At 39.0% G+C, this 17969-nt stretch overlaps 1 protein-coding gene across 1 annotated transcript in view; it reads left to right on the top strand.

Moving 5' to 3' along the window:
• Positions 1-553: 553 nt before the first annotated feature.
• LOC121321765 (cadherin-23-like) overlaps positions 554-17969 on the top strand; it is a 162653-nt gene continuing 145237 nt past the window's right edge. The window contains exons 1-2 of the mRNA XM_041260921.1: positions 554-642; positions 1345-1425. Of these exons, the coding sequence (XP_041116855.1) occupies positions 570-642; positions 1345-1425 (154 nt within the window). The 5' untranslated portion in view covers positions 554-569. The remainder of the gene's footprint in view (positions 643-1344; positions 1426-17969) is intronic.

Genomic DNA, 17969 nt, shown 5'->3' with positions numbered 1-17969 from the left:
CGTGGTGAAGCGTAGGCAAGCATTGTGCAGTTATTGATTTAAAATGTCCAGGATAGACCCTCGTTTACAAGGGCATCCCAGTGGACCACAGGCAGGTTACAATTCAGTCATTTGTACAATTAACATATCCTACAATTATACACCTTAAGCTGAATGTAATTTAAAAACAATTACAGGATTTATGTTAATAGTGTTGCAATAATAGATCCTTTAAAACAGGGATAGTGACACTTGCCCTTATGCATTCCAGAGTGGTATTGCAAAGCATATTAAAAACATGGCAAACCATGATAAACTATGTTTAAGTCATTGGAAAAGCTTGTAAACAATGCAAAATGAATGTGTAAATTCACTTGGGTGGATTGGAATGGATTGCAAGTGCTTCAGGGGATGACTACTGGGTTAAGATGTAAAAAAAAAAAAAAAAAAAAAAAAAAAAAAAAAACCTAACTTCTAAAAACAACACTGTGTTCTGTAACAATAAGACTTTAGAAAGTTATTATTAACATATTAATTACACAGTATATATATATTTTTTTTTATTTCTAGGGAAGTCACAGGCTTCCACGATGGCTGTGCATCGAAATGGTCTGGTCAGAATTCTCCTGCTGTCTGTATTGCTCCTGCTCTCTGTCAGTCCAGGTGAGTCTTGAGCACCTCCTAATGCAGTGCTGATGAAGCTGTCTCTGTGTGTGGCAGCTTCACGCACGCTGCCGTGTAAACCAACAGACACAGGAGGCACCGCCGATGAAACCTACAGCTGGACGCCCCAGAAACTTAAGTAGCTGCCAGCGCTGCTTTACATCAAAGCACATTGTGGGTAGAACTGAGCTTTCACAAACAAGTGGCTTTATTGAAGAGGCGCTCGGCCCTCATTAAAGTGACACATTACTGCCTCTCTCCCTCTCCGCTGGGGAAACCTTGATCTTGTTTAAATCTGTGAAAATACTTTTGACGGACTCTTGTTGCGTACCAGTTTGATCCACTGTAGGTTAAAGAACAGTCTCTGTTTGCATGCCTTACCTTCAGGAAATCTGTGACTGTTTCACATCCTACTTTCATTCAATGTATCTAAACAGTGGCAGATCTAAATTGGGAACAAAAATACAAGGTTACGCTGCAGAGACTCGCACACACAGTTAGAGAGATCTCCTTCTTCTAATTATTGAACTCAGTATTTAGATCCCTCAGTGTTTTAGATCAATTGAATAGACCCCATTATTGCTATAATTCAAATTGAATCTCAGCCCCAGTATTTTTAAAGTTACGAATGAATCATTTAACAATTAATGTCAAGATCTCAAGAAGGGGCTAATATAATAACTTATTCTGTTTCCTTCTCAGCCATGGGCTATAATCGTCTGCCTTACTTTCTCAATTACTTCTTCGACAACTTCTTCCTGATCTATGAAGACACCCCAGTAGGTAAGTGGTCCCCCTTTCCCCTACCCAATATACAGTGCTGTGAAGTGAACAGTGTTTTTGTGGTTTAAACTAGGATGGGAACCCATTGAGATTCAAGGGCACTGAATCAATCACGCAAGTAAATTGTTAAAGAACAAGTATATTCAAATGTTTCAGTTGTTAAATCAAGGACGTGACACATGCAAGCTGGAGAGTAAAACCCTGTTCTACCCCACATAGCTTTTTCACAGCTCCTGATTGGTTGCACTCAACAGGTTGTTTTTTCCGAATCAGACTGGGTACATAGTTTGGTGCCACTTGTATAATTCAAAAAGAGCAACACTAGAGGAAGGAAATACTTTCAATATCTTTCACACAGCTTTAGAAACTTAACATCTGCAGTCGCCCAATTAAATTCAGGTACTGTGATGCAGAATGCTTCTGCTTTCATTCCCTAGCTGAAAGACATTTCTAAAAGTCTGTTCTTTTTTTCCCCTAACTCTCATCTATTCACCTTTAGAACCTGCTTCTATTTATTTTTTAATTCAAACACTGCTGAATTGCATATAAAGAACAAAAACATGTTTTTTCCCATTACTGGTTTGTCCTAAGGCATATCATTACTCTGGTTCGTTAGTGCGCCTTTAGCTAACTTTATCAATTGAGCAGTTGGTGGTTAATCCTCTATTTGCAGTCATTTATAATATACATAGCCAGACCACTTTATTAGGACCTGTCAACCGGATTAGATTTGACATCACCCTGAATTAGAGGTGCAAATTAGGTGGATCATGTGATGTGACATGTGATCACTGCAGCAATAAAAAGCTGAGGGGAATAGCACAATTGCAAACAGTCTACCAGATGTGGGGAAAGATCTAATTCAAGGGGCATGATAATGGAGCAGCAAGGACAGTCATGTTGGTTAGGCTGCTCCAAGACTACAGCCACTAGTTCCTGATAAAGTGGCCAGACATTGTATACATTATTTGTACCAATACTGCTAGTGGTGTAGCATTGCTTTTGTCATCTGAGCATGAAACAAAGCAGTAGAAGGTTAAGCTTGTTAAAAGCATCTGTATGAAAGCTGTAAAAGGAAGGGTTTGATTTACCCTGTGCTGAAAATGGTGACGCAATGTAAGACACTGAAGGGGGTGTGCAGAGAACCTAGGTATAACAAAGTCAGGGCTGGGAATAAGACTCTGATTGCATTGTAGTGTCACGGGGCAGACAGAAAGGCAACTTACACCAATCGCTCACTGCTTAAAAAATGGCAGAAAATGTGCATCCTAGATTTGTGTTACGTTTACACTAGCACTGTGGTGTGACTATATATTAATGATCCGTCTCAAACAAAAATGTATTAATAATGAAAATGGTAGAAGGAGCCATTTCTCTTAGGCTCTGGGTGAGGGGGCTGTTAAATCTCTGTGCACGAACACAGTTTAACTGCAGTCGGTTTTTCATACAGTGTTTCTATTTACTTTACGTTACGCATTTTCGAGCTCTGACCCTGATGTTTAGGTCACGGTTTAGTTAAGTACCGTTAATTATCAGTTCAGTATTTCATTGAATCAGACATGCAATTCAAGTTTGATGCACAGCCACGCTGGCTAACGATTCATTACTCTTTAGTGTGGAGCAGCTGTAAACTGCAGATAATAGTTGCTGTATTCATTTTATTCAAACTTCATTCTCCTAATCCTTATACAAGTTTCCCATAGTAAAAGCATAGCAAAGTGTAATGAAGCATAATGAAAGCATGTTGATTTACAGCCCAAATAGGAATGGCAAATCATTTTAAATCCATGGTGAACCATGTGAAATGCACAGGACAATGATTTCCATTACATGAGAGTACTTGTTGAACTTCATGCTGATTTGAACTCGGCTCTCACCAAGATAAGCACCAACTAAGACGTAGCTTTACAGTAAACTAATGTGAAACATATGCGTCTCCCTCCCTCACTCAACTCAGCCCATCTTACTTACCCATACACCAGTGTTGCTTTCTTTCTGTTATGCTTGAGATCCCCAACCAGAACCTTCTGTCTCAACCACAGGCAGTTGCTGCTCCCCTAAGCTGCTTCAGATAAGTTCTTTACTGTGCAACACAACTCTTGGCCACTCAATCCAACATCTCTGAGAAACCGGGTTGTAGAATGTGCCACAAATCCACGACAACCCACCTCCACTGGTTAAACCATCCTTGCTGTTTCCGCTTCAGTGGCTAGTTTCTTCCTCTCATACTCCTCATCCACAGTATCCTCCCATGGCACTGTTAACTCTAACAGGTGAACAGGGTGTGCTGATCCAGACCACAAGACAGTATCATAGCAAAAGCATAGCAAAGTGTAATGAAGCATAGTGAAAGCATGTTGATTTACAGCCCAAAGAGGAATGGCAAATCATTTTTAAAAACATGGTGAACCATGTGAAATGCACAGGACACTGCACAATTACAGTGGTAAACTTATATATTCATTGTCAAAAAATGCACTGATCATGTTTGTCACCCAGTGGGAACTGCTGAGGAGGCATTCCAAATTAGCCACTCCAAATTAATTTTTTGTTATTAATATTAAGTTGTGTTTGTGTGTGGATGGACAAAAGTCATCCAACATTATTGTTTATTATTATTGACTGGCGAAAAGCTGGCATTATTGTTATTTGGCAAGAATGGGGTCCGCATCCTTAAATAAACCGATGGGAATGTGGCTGGAGCCTTAATGAGGTCATTCATGAAAGCATAGTCAAGGCTCCAGCCACAGGAATAAAAGACGCACTCCCGGCTCATTAGAGGGGAGTGTCGGAGGAGAGACGTGAGTCCGTGACTAGAATGTCAATTGCTATAGTAATATACTTAAGTATACTGTTTGGGTCTGTATTTTGTGTTTTGTTTAAATCTTTATTTTTGTATTATTTAATAAATATGTACAGCTGCAGATGTTTCAGCCCCATACCTTTTTGTTTATGTCCTGCTTCCTGGTCTGTGACATCACCTGCGCACTGCAACCACTCTGCCACAATTATATATAACCATTTATAAATGATCCTTAAAGAAAAGTGTTATCAAAATGGTATTTGAACGATCATTGTGCCATCTCTCTGTCCATCTGTCTGTCTGGCCGTTTGCTGTACCAAGAGTCTTTAAATTACTCAGTCAGCAACTGGGTAGGGTCAATTTACAAAAATTGTGTACTACCATTAAGAGATTACACGCGGTCAGCCATCATCATCAAAGATCAGGGTCAGTGTCATGTACACCTCTGTGAAGTTAGCGCTACTAGAATGCTAAGTAGTAAAGTAAGCAGTGATTAAGCATTTACTAGGGGGACTTGAATGAGTTGCAGTACATATCCAGATCCATTAATTAGTTCAGTGCTTACTAATTAAATACTAATTACATTTTAACGCAATAGTGTCAGTTGCTAGAAGCAAGCCATTAAAATTCCCTTCCCAGTTTAACCACGTACTGTACATAATTGCACTTGCCCAATATTTTGCTAAATGAGCAGAAGTGGGGAAAAAAAAATGTTATTAGTTTTTTTTTTTTAAAACAATGTTCTGTTGGATTACTGCATGGCTGCACTTTATTATTTAAAGCAACAGTTCTAGTGCAAGCCTCTAAGATTTATTTTTAATCTGCACTGTCCCACAAGCATGTTCAGATTTATCCCTGAAAATATCATTCTTTGAAGTCAGAATGCACTGTTCCTTTAAATTATATAGATGTAATACATGTGTATGGAACCATGGATTCAGAAAGGATCCCATATGGAAAGACAATACATTTTTAATATATGTGAAAGCAAATAATATACAGTATTTACAAGTTATATAAAATATGTTTCATATATAGTGGTTTGCAGAAGTATTCACCCCCTACCAATAATGTCATGTTTTGTTGAATTACAAATAATGTATGCACAGTTTTTCAAATAAACTTATTTTTATTCAAAGCTGTAGTGGTTACATTGAACACTGTTATATGAGGAGGAGGTTAAATGTCAGCAAAATTTGAAAAGAAAATGTACAAAATGAAATTTACTGTTTGCATAAGTATTCAGCCCCTTAAGTCAGTACTTGGTAGAAGCACCTTTTGCAGCAATTACTGCTATGTGTCTTTTTGGATAGGTCTCTACTAGCTTTGCACAGTAGGATGGTGAAATTTTTGCCCATTCTTCACAGGACAATTGCTCCAGTTCAGATAGGTTTGTTGGAGATCGTCGATGGACTACAATCTTCAAGTCTCACCATAAATTCTCAATTGGATTCAAGTCAGGACTTTGACTGGGTCACTCAAGAACATTAATTCTCTTCTTGTTCACCCACTCCCATCTCAGACACAGAACTTTGCAGATCTCTCAAGGTCATTCATTGTTGACTTCAGAGTGACATCCCGAACCAGTTTCCTGCTTGCCCGGCTGCTCAGTTTGGGAGAGCAACCTGATTTGGGTAGTGTCTGGGTGGTATGATGCATCTTCTATTTCTTAGTGCTGAGAGTGGATAATCAGCACCTTTGATGTTTTCTTGTACCCTTCTCCTGTTCTGTGCCTCTCTACCACTTTATCCCTGACTTGTTTCGAAAAGCTCCTTGGTCTTCCATGGTTGCTTTGTTGGATCACTATGTCAGTTGTAGCTTGAAAGTATTTATATACCTGAGGGAAATTATCTACAAGTTAAACCATTTTGAGTACACACAGGCTGAAATCATTTCACTAATTTTATGACTTTTCAAACAAATCATTTATACCTGAGCTGATTTAGGGCTGCAGTAGCAAAGGCGTTGAATACTTATGAAACTGAGATTAATCTGTTTTTCTCTATAAACCTTACTTATTTATATTCTGTATGCATTTTTTTTAATTTTTATCAATGTGGAGTAGTTTGTGTAGATTCTACATGTAAAGTCTAATTTGAAAGCGTCATGGAGTACGTTCAGGTGCCAACAAAATGTGAAGACTTTGCAGGTGGGTGAATACTTCTGCAAATCACTGTATGTGAAATGTAGGTACATCATATTTAATGCTTTATTAATTTATATATGTAAAATAAATGAACCATATAGACCATATTTTAAATGTTTGTCTGATGCTCTAGGTTGTAGACCAACTTTTTTTTTTCTTTTAATAAAAGATACTTTTAAGACTTAAGCTTTCTGATGTATTGATCTCATTACCACTCTCTGAGTCCTCATCAGTAGATGAGCTGGTTAAAACCTACAACCCCACCTTGACTGATATCTTAGATACTGTAGTGCCAATCAAAACTCAGAGAGTGTCTTTTAAAAAAAAATCTCTCCGTGGTTCAATGATACAACTCGTAAGATGAAATATGAGGGTCGTAAACTAGAACGGAGATGGCGGGAATCTAAACGCACGTTCATTACATCTCATGGAAGGGCCACCTGGTTAAATATATCTGGTGTTGGCTAGATCATCATATTATCCTAATTTCTTTTTGCTAACCTAGATATTAATGAATCCTTCCCATAATAATCATATCCTTCACATTGGCTCCTCTCACAGCTGCAATGACTTCTTACATTTCTTTACAAAAAACACAGACCTCAGAAATGAGATTCCACAGTCACTATTCTATTAAAGAGGACTCCAGCATAATTTTACCAACTACACCTATTAAGGCTACTACTATGGGGGCTTTTTCTTTGATTACCTTGCAAGAACTGACAGAGCTAGTTCAACATATGAGAGCTACTACATGCTATCTTAATCCTATTCCTACAAAACTATTAAAAGATATTCTTGGTGTTATTAATGCCAACATTTAAAAAATTATAAATGGTTCACTTTCCTCAAGTTATAGTTCCCTCAGCTCTTAAGGTCGCTGTGGTAAAGCCTATGCTTAAGAAACACAATTTGGACCCTAAAATCCTCAATAACTATAAATCTCCAACCTACCATTCTGAGATAAGGTTCTAGAGAGAGTTGTTACAATTCAATTGCAAAAATGTTGAATTCTTAATGGTATATTCAACAATTTTTAGTCTGGTTTTCGTGCTGCACAAAGCACAGAGACAGCTCTTGTCAGAGTTGTGAATGATCTGGTGATAAGCTCTGACACAGGCTTTCCATCTGTTTTAATTCTTCTAGATCTAAGTGCTGCCTTTGATATTGCAGAACATTCCATCCTACTGAATCATCTTGAAAGCACAGTGGGACTGTCTGGCCTTGTCCTATCTTGTTTCAAATCTGATCTTTCTGACAGGTTTCAGTTCATCTCTATTGGGGAGGTAAAATCAGCATGATCCGAGGTTGTCTGTGGTGTTCCACAGGGCTGCATTCTAGATCCCTTGCTGTTTTCATTATATATGCTACCATTAGGTGACATTATCCAGAGACACAGAGTAAACTATGCTGATGATACCCAGCTATATTTGTTCCTAAAGCCAGGATTTTTTTTCTGTCTGGGTGCTATTAGCTACTTGCCTTACAGACACCAAGCATTGGATGTCACAGAATTTTTTTATGTTGAATTCAGATAAAACAGGGGTTATGCTAGTGGACTCACAGAACCAACTAAAAGGACACGTGGGATTACATGAACTTGACTCTTGCAGTCATCAAAACCTAAACTAGGAATTAAGAGTTTGGGGTTTCATCTTTGATCCTGATCTCTCATTTGAGACTCATATCAGGGAAGCTACTAAAGTATCTTTTTACCATTTGAGAAATATTGCCAAACATAGGCCAATTATTTCTGTATGTGATGCTGAGAGAGTAATGCATGCCTTTGTTTCATCTAGAATTGATTATTGTAATGCACTTTTACCAAAATGTGTGGTATCCAGCTTGCAGCTTGTTCAGAATACCACCTCTTTACACTGGCTCTTTGTGCAGTATAGAATTGATTTTAAGATTTTGCTGTGAATGGATTAGCACCTAGTTATTTGCAGGAGTTAGTGACCCCGTATCTTCCCAACCGCACTCTGGGATGACAGGATGCGAGGCTGTTGGTTATTCCTAGGGGTCAACAGAAGCAACACGGGAGGGAGGGCTTTTCCTTGTAGAGCTCCTAAGTTATGGAATGCTCTGCCTTTGTTTGTCAAATCAAGAATAAAAATGCACTTTTATAAAATGGCTTTCTTATCTTAGTGGGTTTTAATGTGACTTTAAAATTGCTGCTTTTGTATTATGTATATACTGTTATTTAAATGTGTTATTTAAATGGTCTGATTGTGTGTGTGTGTGTTGTATGTGACATACTATACAAATGTATTGTGGTATGTTGTTTTTTTCTGCAGTGTACTGTACAATGTTTTGTTATACTTTTCTATAAAAAGCGCTGTATAAATGCAATAAATAAGTAAGTAAATTTACACAGTCTTTTAGATGAGAAACATTAACAACTTAAGTGGGGCTCAGTACCCTATTCATCTTTCATATGCATCTTTCATATGCATCTTTCATATGCTTTTATTTGCCGTGCCGTTGCACCAGTGGTAATAGAGGTAAACAGCTTTCTAATCCATTGCTGAATCATGTCTTTCACCTCTGGAGGCCTGGGTTATGAATTTGACTTTGCATGTCCCAAGTGAAATGATCAGTTCACTGTACAAGAACAAGTACTGCCCCGCTGCTGCTGTTTAGCTCTCTGAGATCTGAGCAGATCACAATTCAAGACTGTTTCACTGCCACTTAATTGTTTTTAGCATTTTTTTTTTCTGAGAGCTGATTATAATAACGAAAATCAGAAACTGGAACAATAATGATTTACATGGATCAGTGGTGTCTCATAAACAGATGATACATTATTATGTATTGCATTTCACTTTCTGCAACTTACAAAGCATGGAGTCACATTGCGTGCACGGAGCTGTTACAGAGGGTGACTTTCCTTACCTGCTTGTGTTAAAGAGACTGATACTGTACCTGGAATAACAGCAGACCTGGTCAATAATTGATTCAGTGAGATCAGGGAGCCAGCTGAGAACACCGTTAGACTGTATTATATCATACAGTATAATATAATATGTGAGAATGCTACTCCCTTCACTTCTCCACCCTCACTTTCAAGCGCTCTGCTCCATGTATTTTTCAGATTTTACTGACAAGGGCTTTATTGTTTTATTGTTTGTTTTTTCCCACCTGCAAGCTGACCTAAAAAAAGCAGCCAAAGAAAAAAACATGCTTTTACATTTGGTAGATCGATCTATGTCATTTTTAAATGCTGTTGTGCCGATACAGGTTGACTTTCTGTTGTGAGAGTGCACAGTGTATATAAGTGAGCTGTACCGCAGTAGTACCCCGATATTTACCCAGAGAACTGGGAAATTCATTATTTGCACTGGTGCGTATATACAGAACCTTGTATTGAACATATTTTTAGCCAGTCGTTGTGTCTGAGTTTTGAAGCCTGGGAGCATATGTGTGAATGTAGGTTACGACAAACGTTGGCATGTTTAGTGTCAGTTCATTAGCAAAAAGAGGTTCATGAATGAAAGAGCTGTTCTCTGTTTTGTAATGACAAACACAGTCGTTAAATAGGCAATGCATATTTCTTTAAAAAGATGGCTCAATTATTATGCACAGAGCCAAAACAGATCCAAACAAAAAACAACCCGCCCACCTGATTCTCATGAAAAATAAAGTAAGCACTTTAGATTCTATGACACGAATAGTCATGTAATTACATTGTAATAACAGGGTAACTGCCAGTGGTCCCTGGTACACGGTAGCTACTATGCAATAACAGAAATGGTAATCTTGTTGCCTGATGTAATTACATGGTAACAGCGTGGTACAAGTCATTTCCATGTAATTGCACACCACGTTGTAGTTAGCCAGTTATAACCTTGTTATTACATGGGTATGCATGCCTCATAATCTAAAGTGCTTTCAAAATGAATGCACATAAGCTTAGAGAATTCTCTCTAAGTCACGCAATGGAGGGTTTGCAATCTGTTCCACCAGACCTTTGTAATGTCTGAATGAAGAAGAGAATGTTCCAGATGTTTTATCGCTAACTTAACAAAAAAACAATAAATCAAAAATGATGAGGTAAAGGAATGTCAGTAGACTTGACTGACATTTCTGCCGGTGTCTTTATTAGCTCCCTGATGAAGAGACTTGCCAAACCGTTTTGTCTTCTGTGTTCCGGAAGCTGAAGAGCTCCAGTTCATTCTAGTGCCTGCGCAGTTCCCTCTGAGTCTGGAGGAGTGTTGTTTGCCTCAAGTGTCTTATCTTGGGGTCTGGAGACTCTGATATGTGTGAGAGAGGCTGAAAGAGCAGTAGACCTTTAAATTGAGCTTCTCACATCAGCAGACTGCAGCAGTGTGTGTGTGTGTCAGTGTATATATGTCTGTGTGTGTATATAGACTGTATGTGTCTGTGTGTGTATACAGACTGTGTATGTGTCTGTGTGTGTATACAGACTGTAGAATTTGTGTGTGTCTGTATAGACTGCATTTGTGTGTGTGTGTGTATATGTGTCTGTGTATATAGACTGTGTATTTGTGTATGTAGACTGTATTTGTGTGTGCCTGTGTGTGTATGTGTGTATATAGACTGTGTGTGTGTCTGTGTATATATACTGTGTATTTGTGTGTGTCTGTTGGTGGTGGGGGGGGGTGTGTGGTTCTGGCTATGTGTGTGTGTGTGTGTGTGTGTGTATGTGACCTTGAGTTTGTGTGTGTTTTGCCTTTGAGATTGTATGTATGTATGTATGTATGTATGTATGTATGTGGGTATAACTTTTTGAGTTTAACCCGTTCATTTAAAATACCTTCCATTTCATAAGTACTGCAGTAAACCAAACTCTATTTTTCAATAAATCTGTCTGGCAAGGTCTGTACATTGTGAAAGGGTAGTGTGTCCTTCCTTTGAAAGCTGACATTTCTCCTGACAAATTGCCACGTATCCTTGTCACGTGAGATTAATTGATCGGGTGGCAGTTTTATGCACCTTGACCATGGTTCCAGGTAGCGGTTTCTACACTGGGTCCAGTGTTTATTTTTCTCAGCGTTTATTCACGTGAAGAAGATGTTGAAAATAACATTACTGCTATTGCGGGCCCTCTTCATTTTAACTTAGTGACTCGTGCATTGTTTCAAGAATCCTGTGTGATCTCAGAATGCTTTTTCCACGGCCTGCTTCAGAAACAAAGATGACAGTATAGCCCTTGGACAGGTATCCAACAAGTGTAGATGTCATCTGTCTTCCCATCTTTATTATTTACTTGTTGGGATTCGATATGTTTTAAAGGTAATGTAATCTGGTTCTTAACTGAACGCAGCCTCTTTTTACCGTAGCAGCAGAAGGTATTCTGTAAGCAATGTAGGACATACAACTCATCTGTCTCTTGATGGAATGAGATTATCATTTTCCCAACAGTTACTGAGATTGATTACTGAATGTAGAATGACTGGCGCCTCTTCAAATATGTGAGAAAGATTTCAATGAGCAAACCGACCCGTTAGTGCAGAGGTACCAATATCAACTTACTACCAAAGCAGAGACGGAAGACATTGAGAAAGACATCTAGTTGAACTTGTCATTTAATTTGCTTTTTTTTTGTATTTCTAAATGTAGAGTGTTTAATAGTTATGGAAGAGTCAATGCAGAGAGACTGCGGTGGGATCTTGTGGTTGTTCTTCATTTCACACCAAATAAATGTTTTTGTGTGATGGTGACCGCAGAGACCACATTGAGCAACTGCAGGAAGGCAAACCCAGATCCACCTTCTACAGACATTAAACCTGCTGTAAATCTATTACCACTGCCCTGCAGACTTCCACATTGACAGACAGACCTACAGACATGTGAATAGATAGCACTATGTAACACAATTTTTGTTCCTGGGTAGTAAGTGTTATTTCCTAATTGCTTATGCCTCAAAAGTATAGAAAATGGCTATTATTCCCCACAAACTTTGCTTTTGTGACCAGGACAGTGATATTTTGAAATATCACCATTTCCAATGAGAAAACTGGAGCTTTTGTGTCTTTTCATTCACATAAAGTCAGAAAAAAACAACATATGAATCCAAATTAACATGTATTTATACTAAAATAATACAAAAATGACTACAAAAGATTTAGAAGTGAGTAGTTTATACTGTAAATTTACAGTGTAATCATAAATCTAAAAAATTTATGATTTTTTTTCTGACTTTATGTGAACAAAAAGACACAAAAGCTTCCGTTTTCTCATTGGAAATAGTGATATTTCAAAATATCACTGTCCTGGTCACAAAAGCAAAGTTTGTGGGGAATAGACATTTTCTATACTTTTGAGGCATAAGCAATTAGGAAATAACACTACCCAGGAACAAAAAAAAAAAAAAATTGTTACACAGTGTAGTCAGATGGACAGACAGACAGACTTCATCAGTCTCCGTCAGGGACTAAACATTCACTGAACTCATCTCTGTGTTCCACCTTCTCTGTGAATGGATGGAAGGGCAGGCAGGCAGGGAGGCAGGGGAGAGGACATTGAGCCATCTCTATCTGACTCATGTTCACTATCTGGCTGTCAGACATGAGTTGTCTTTTCCAATTTTTTCTCTCTCTTTCTTAATCTCTCCAGAATGGTGAGAAGGTCAGTTGCTAATTTGCTTCTGCCAACATCTTTATCAAAACCAATATTCATTTTTGCTAATTAGGACCTGCAGCTAATGAGCATTACAGATAATTAGTTCATTTATAATTCATAAAACAAGTGTGGCTTGTTAGCAGATCAAATGCAGGACAGGCACAGACATTCACACACACAAACGCAGACAGATGCAAATACACAAAGTCAAACAAATAGACTTCAATGTAAAAAAACAGACATGCAGGCTATGTAAACATAGTGAGTCATAAACAATGCACCATATGCTAATAAACATTGGTAACTGTTGCTTTTGTTTAGGGATCTGTTATAATTGGTTATAAACAATCTTCTGACAAATCCCTAAATTGAGCTCCCTGCCACTGGTCTAGCACAAGGTCATTTGCATGACCACATGGGACACTGCTGTGGTGTGGCTTGGCTTTGCCGTGGCTGCATAGTTTCCATGGAAGGCCTTGCTGCTCTACCAGCACTTTGCTGATAACTGTCTTGCACACACTAGTCCTCATGTTCATCAACAACATGTAAGTGTCCACCATAAGCACACAAACACTGCAAAAACAGACTTAATTCCCCTATAATCCTATTAAACAAGAGGTCTTGTGTGCCAATGAGAAAATGCATTCTGCTTTAACAGTAATACCACAACCAAATACAAAATCACTAATTCTGACACACAGAAACACATAGATTAACAAATACACATACACAGAATGAAACACTCACTGACATGTATAAACATGGTGAGATAAATGATTCAAATTATTCCGCACAGTATCGTTGGCTAGTAGTCCGAGACTCTCGCTCCATGCTCCGAGCTTCGTTTCAATGTGAAAATAATTAGCGGCATGATCGAAGGGCTCTGGGGATGAGAAGGGAGAGGAAGGAGGGGAGGGCAGCAGATGGAGGGGCAGACCTCAGTACTGCTTACGAGGGCAGGCTAATAAAACTGAAGATACCAACCCCCCCTCCAGCTGTACCCTAGCAGCGCTCATGAACGAGAGCAAAGGACAGACAGACAGAAAGACAGACAGACGAGCTGGCAGGCAGGAACGCAGACAAGGAAACAGCAAGCCTGTCCCTTATATTTAACTGGCTTTTAAACTGCCCTAGCTCTAGCTTTAACCCTAACCTTAACTCTAATCCAAACCCTATCCCAAACCCTATTCCAAAGCCTATCCCGAACCCATACCCTATTCCGAACCCAAACCCTATCCTGAACCCAAACCCTATTCCAAACCTAAACCCTATCGTGAAGCCAAACCCAAACCCTATCCCAAACTCAAACCCTATTCCAAACCCTATCCCAAACCCAAACCCTATCTCGAACTCAAACCCTATTCCAAACGTTATCCCTAACCCTATCCCAAACTCAAACCCAAACCTTATTCTGAAACCAAACCCTATCCCAAACTCAAACCCTATTCCAAACCTAAACCCTATCCCAAACCCAAACCTAAACCCTATCCCAAACCCAAACCCTATCCCGAACTGAAGCCAAAACCCTATCCGAACCAAAACCCTATCCCGAACTCAAACCCTGTCCCGAACCCAAACCCTATCCTGAACTGAAACCCTATCCCAAACTCAAATTCAAGCTCAGACTTGAACCAGCTCAAACCTGATCCCAAACCCAATCTCTAACTTTAAACAGAAGCCTAACCAACATATCTTGGCTCCTTTTCATCACCCTAACACTACATCAAACCAACCCTAAATATCTACACCAACTCCACCTGCTGGACACTTAGCACTCAAAGCTGACTTGAACGAATGAAACATATCCACAGATAGTTTCCGTACCCCCCGGTTCGGGAATAACGGCGGATCAGTGTAGGTCTATGAACTTGAATTTCACAAAGCTATTATGGATAGAAGGTAATCTCCCTCCCAAGATAGCTTCAAACAAGTTGCTCTTACTGCAATGCATTCTCACAAGCAAGCCTTGTCCATAAGCAGTTTCTGCTTCTCTTTTCATCTTGAAATACAAAAAAAAAAAAAAAACTTTTTGGAAATCCAGAAATCAATGCTTTTTAACTAAGAAAAGACACTGATAGCACAGTTTATTCACCCACTGAGGCACCTACCCTTAGAGAACAGTTTGACAATCCCTTTCAGAATACTCGTATGATCCTAGTGTGTTACCCTGAAGAAACCCTCGCTGCTGAAGCAACACCATTAGCAGGGCGCAGCAATGGCAGCACAACAGATTCAGAACACTTATCTTACTGTGCAGTGGCCCTGGTACTGATATGATATGGTACTGCACTACATTACCAGTGTGTGTTGCTTTTAAATATGATAACATTAATCAATATCAACCCCAGCAGCTGCCCATGTGTTACTGTGGCTCCTTAGTACACAACCATTGGCATTACTGGAAAGGTAATTTGCAAACAGACGGCATTGTATATTGTGATGCTGCACGATTATTCAGTTATTTGGATCAAGCTTTCCACAAGTGACGGTCATATGTGTGGACTGTTGTTTTTGAGGAAAAGCAGCAATCACTGCAAACCTAAGCAGCTGTTTCTTTACTTGTTTTACTTTGAATGGTAAATTAGACCGATGACCCTCACCTGACTGGCAGCGTGTTTTCTTTACAGCTCGATCCTAATAATCTTGTAGCGCTGAGATATTCGCCTCAGTGTAAGGAGTGACTCTTCTGCTAGATCAGAGCATGGTAAATGTGTTAGGTTTGTGTTTTCCATGGAACCATGATGCAGGCTTGATGCTGCTCTGACAGAAATGTCTATCACTCGACAGCTGAGCAACATTATCCTTTTGTCTGTATGACAGAAACAGACAGGCCTTTTGCACTAGCCCTTGACAGTCAGAAGAAACCGCTATTTTTGTTGCATCGTAACAGCTTCCACTGGTGCCAGTTACTATTGGAGTCAAGGGATCTGATTGTTTTTAAAGTAGATACCTGTCTGGAGTTTCTTGATGAGCAGGGAGGAGGAGGACGAGTGTCTTGATGAAAATAGGCTTTGCCTCTTGAAGAAGTTTTCCGTTATATGCAGGGTCACATGTTCCATAGAAATCATGAAGTACTGCACTTATTTGGTAAGTACAGTGAAATGTATTTTATTACAATTAATGGGTTACTTTTCTTTGCACTAACTGCTCCCCTTGTGACCAGCCGCGGTGTCAGAGAGACACTGATTTCAAAATGATCTCGAACTCCTTAGCATAAACAAGGATCTGGGAAACAACATTGTGTCTTTATCTATCTTCTGATCTCATTACAAAGTTAAATGCAACATTGGCCTGGTGTAGCTCGCACACATGTAGTATGTTTGCTAACCATAATTACATTTTTATTTATTATTATTAATTCTAAATGTCCTGGAATTAGAAAAGGGTTGTATGAAAAGGTTAAAAGTTTTGGTGAACAGTCTTTCTCTACTGTATAATGGTAATGTTACTGAGTGCTCTAATTTTGAATCTGCAGTCGTCACGGAGGGATGAATGTTGTTGTTATTTTGTGATTTATGTAAAGCCTTAAAATGCATATTGACATGACCCCCCCCCCACACCAGAATTTTTTTCCCAGTAAAATATTTGAATGAATAAACAACAAAAATACCCCCAAAATAATCTTTTTTTTTTGAGAAGTAAACTAAACAGCTGATAAATTAATTGTAAATCTGTTTGTCTTGGTTTTTGCATAATTGTAGTCTTGGTTTTCGCACAGCAAGCAACAGCTTCGATCTCAACGAGTTCAAAAGCAAGACCACCATTTTGTACACCAAAAGAGCTTCATATCGGTACTCCCCCCCGCACACATTTAAAATTATTTAACCTAAAAAAATAGTGTTCTTCTTCTTCCTCAGCACTTATCTCTAAGAAAACGACCTTCAGGCAGCAAAAGCTTCCCCATCCGTGACAGATTTAGCCATAAATCTCCTGAATTAATATCCATGCTCTCAAGGTCTCGTCATCATGCGTGTTGTGAAACACAGGAGTCACTTAGATCTCGCTCGCCACGCCATCCGTCAACCTGACTGTTTCCCTCTCAGCGTTTATTAATGTCCCCTCCAGTCTCGCGAGAGTCACCGTTAGGAAAACCTGGCTTACAGGGTCATTTATAAAACACAGCGGCAGGCAGCAATACGCTGACTAAGCTCTGCGCTCACTCCCTTTGCGTTTCAAAATGTAACTGTTACTGTGATTCTTGCTTATTATATGAGCGCTGTGTCGTGTGTTCTGTTTAAGCTCTGCAATCTGCCTCTGTGTCGTTTAAGGGTAGCAAACTAAGAAACCTTTTTAAAAAACCTGCTTCTGCGCCGATGTGAAAGGTTTCCTTGACTGTCTGGGTTTATTTCCTGGCTTTTAAGGGTCATTTGCTGTCTATCCAAGAGCCTTTGAGTGATTTTCATTTTTTAAATGAGTGAGGTTTCCCTTATAAAAGTTTACCACAATATTTTTGCACTGTATTTTGCACTTTTCCCATGCTTTTTCCATGGTTATGCAATGCATTTACCATAGTTTATCCTGGTTTGCCATTGTTAATATGCTTTTGCCATACCTCTCTGTGCTATACAATGCTAATCTTTGTTTCTCCATGCTTTCGTTGCACTTTATTACACTTTGCTATGCTCTTACTATGGGAAACTTTTATAATGGTTTAATCAGCAACATAATTACTGGTTCCCTTATGGTACTGTAGTTCAGTGCAATAACCTGTTCACTTTTTTTACGATCAGAGACCATGGAGTGTGTTTTACAATAGAACCTCAAAGTTATGAGCACCATGCTTATTAACAGACCCTTCGACCAAACACACTTTCAAAACCAGAAGCGGAGTTCCTGGCTACTGTAAAATAGCGTGAAGATTAGAGCCTTTAGACATGGCTCTCCGAGCTTATTATTCCTCAGAATAAATGTAGATATTTTTATGAATACTGTTTAACCTCCATTAAATCCCTGGAGAGTTACAGACATGCCTTATAAAAGCTTACCACAGTAAATGCATAGCACAGTGTA

This window comes from Polyodon spathula, chromosome 10 (assembly GCF_017654505.1).
Source record: "Polyodon spathula isolate WHYD16114869_AA chromosome 10, ASM1765450v1, whole genome shotgun sequence".
NCBI classification, from domain to species: Eukaryota; Metazoa; Chordata; class Actinopteri; order Acipenseriformes; family Polyodontidae; genus Polyodon; species Polyodon spathula.
The sequence above is the reverse complement of the archived record's forward strand: the minus strand, read 5'-3'. Positions and strand labels throughout refer to the sequence as shown.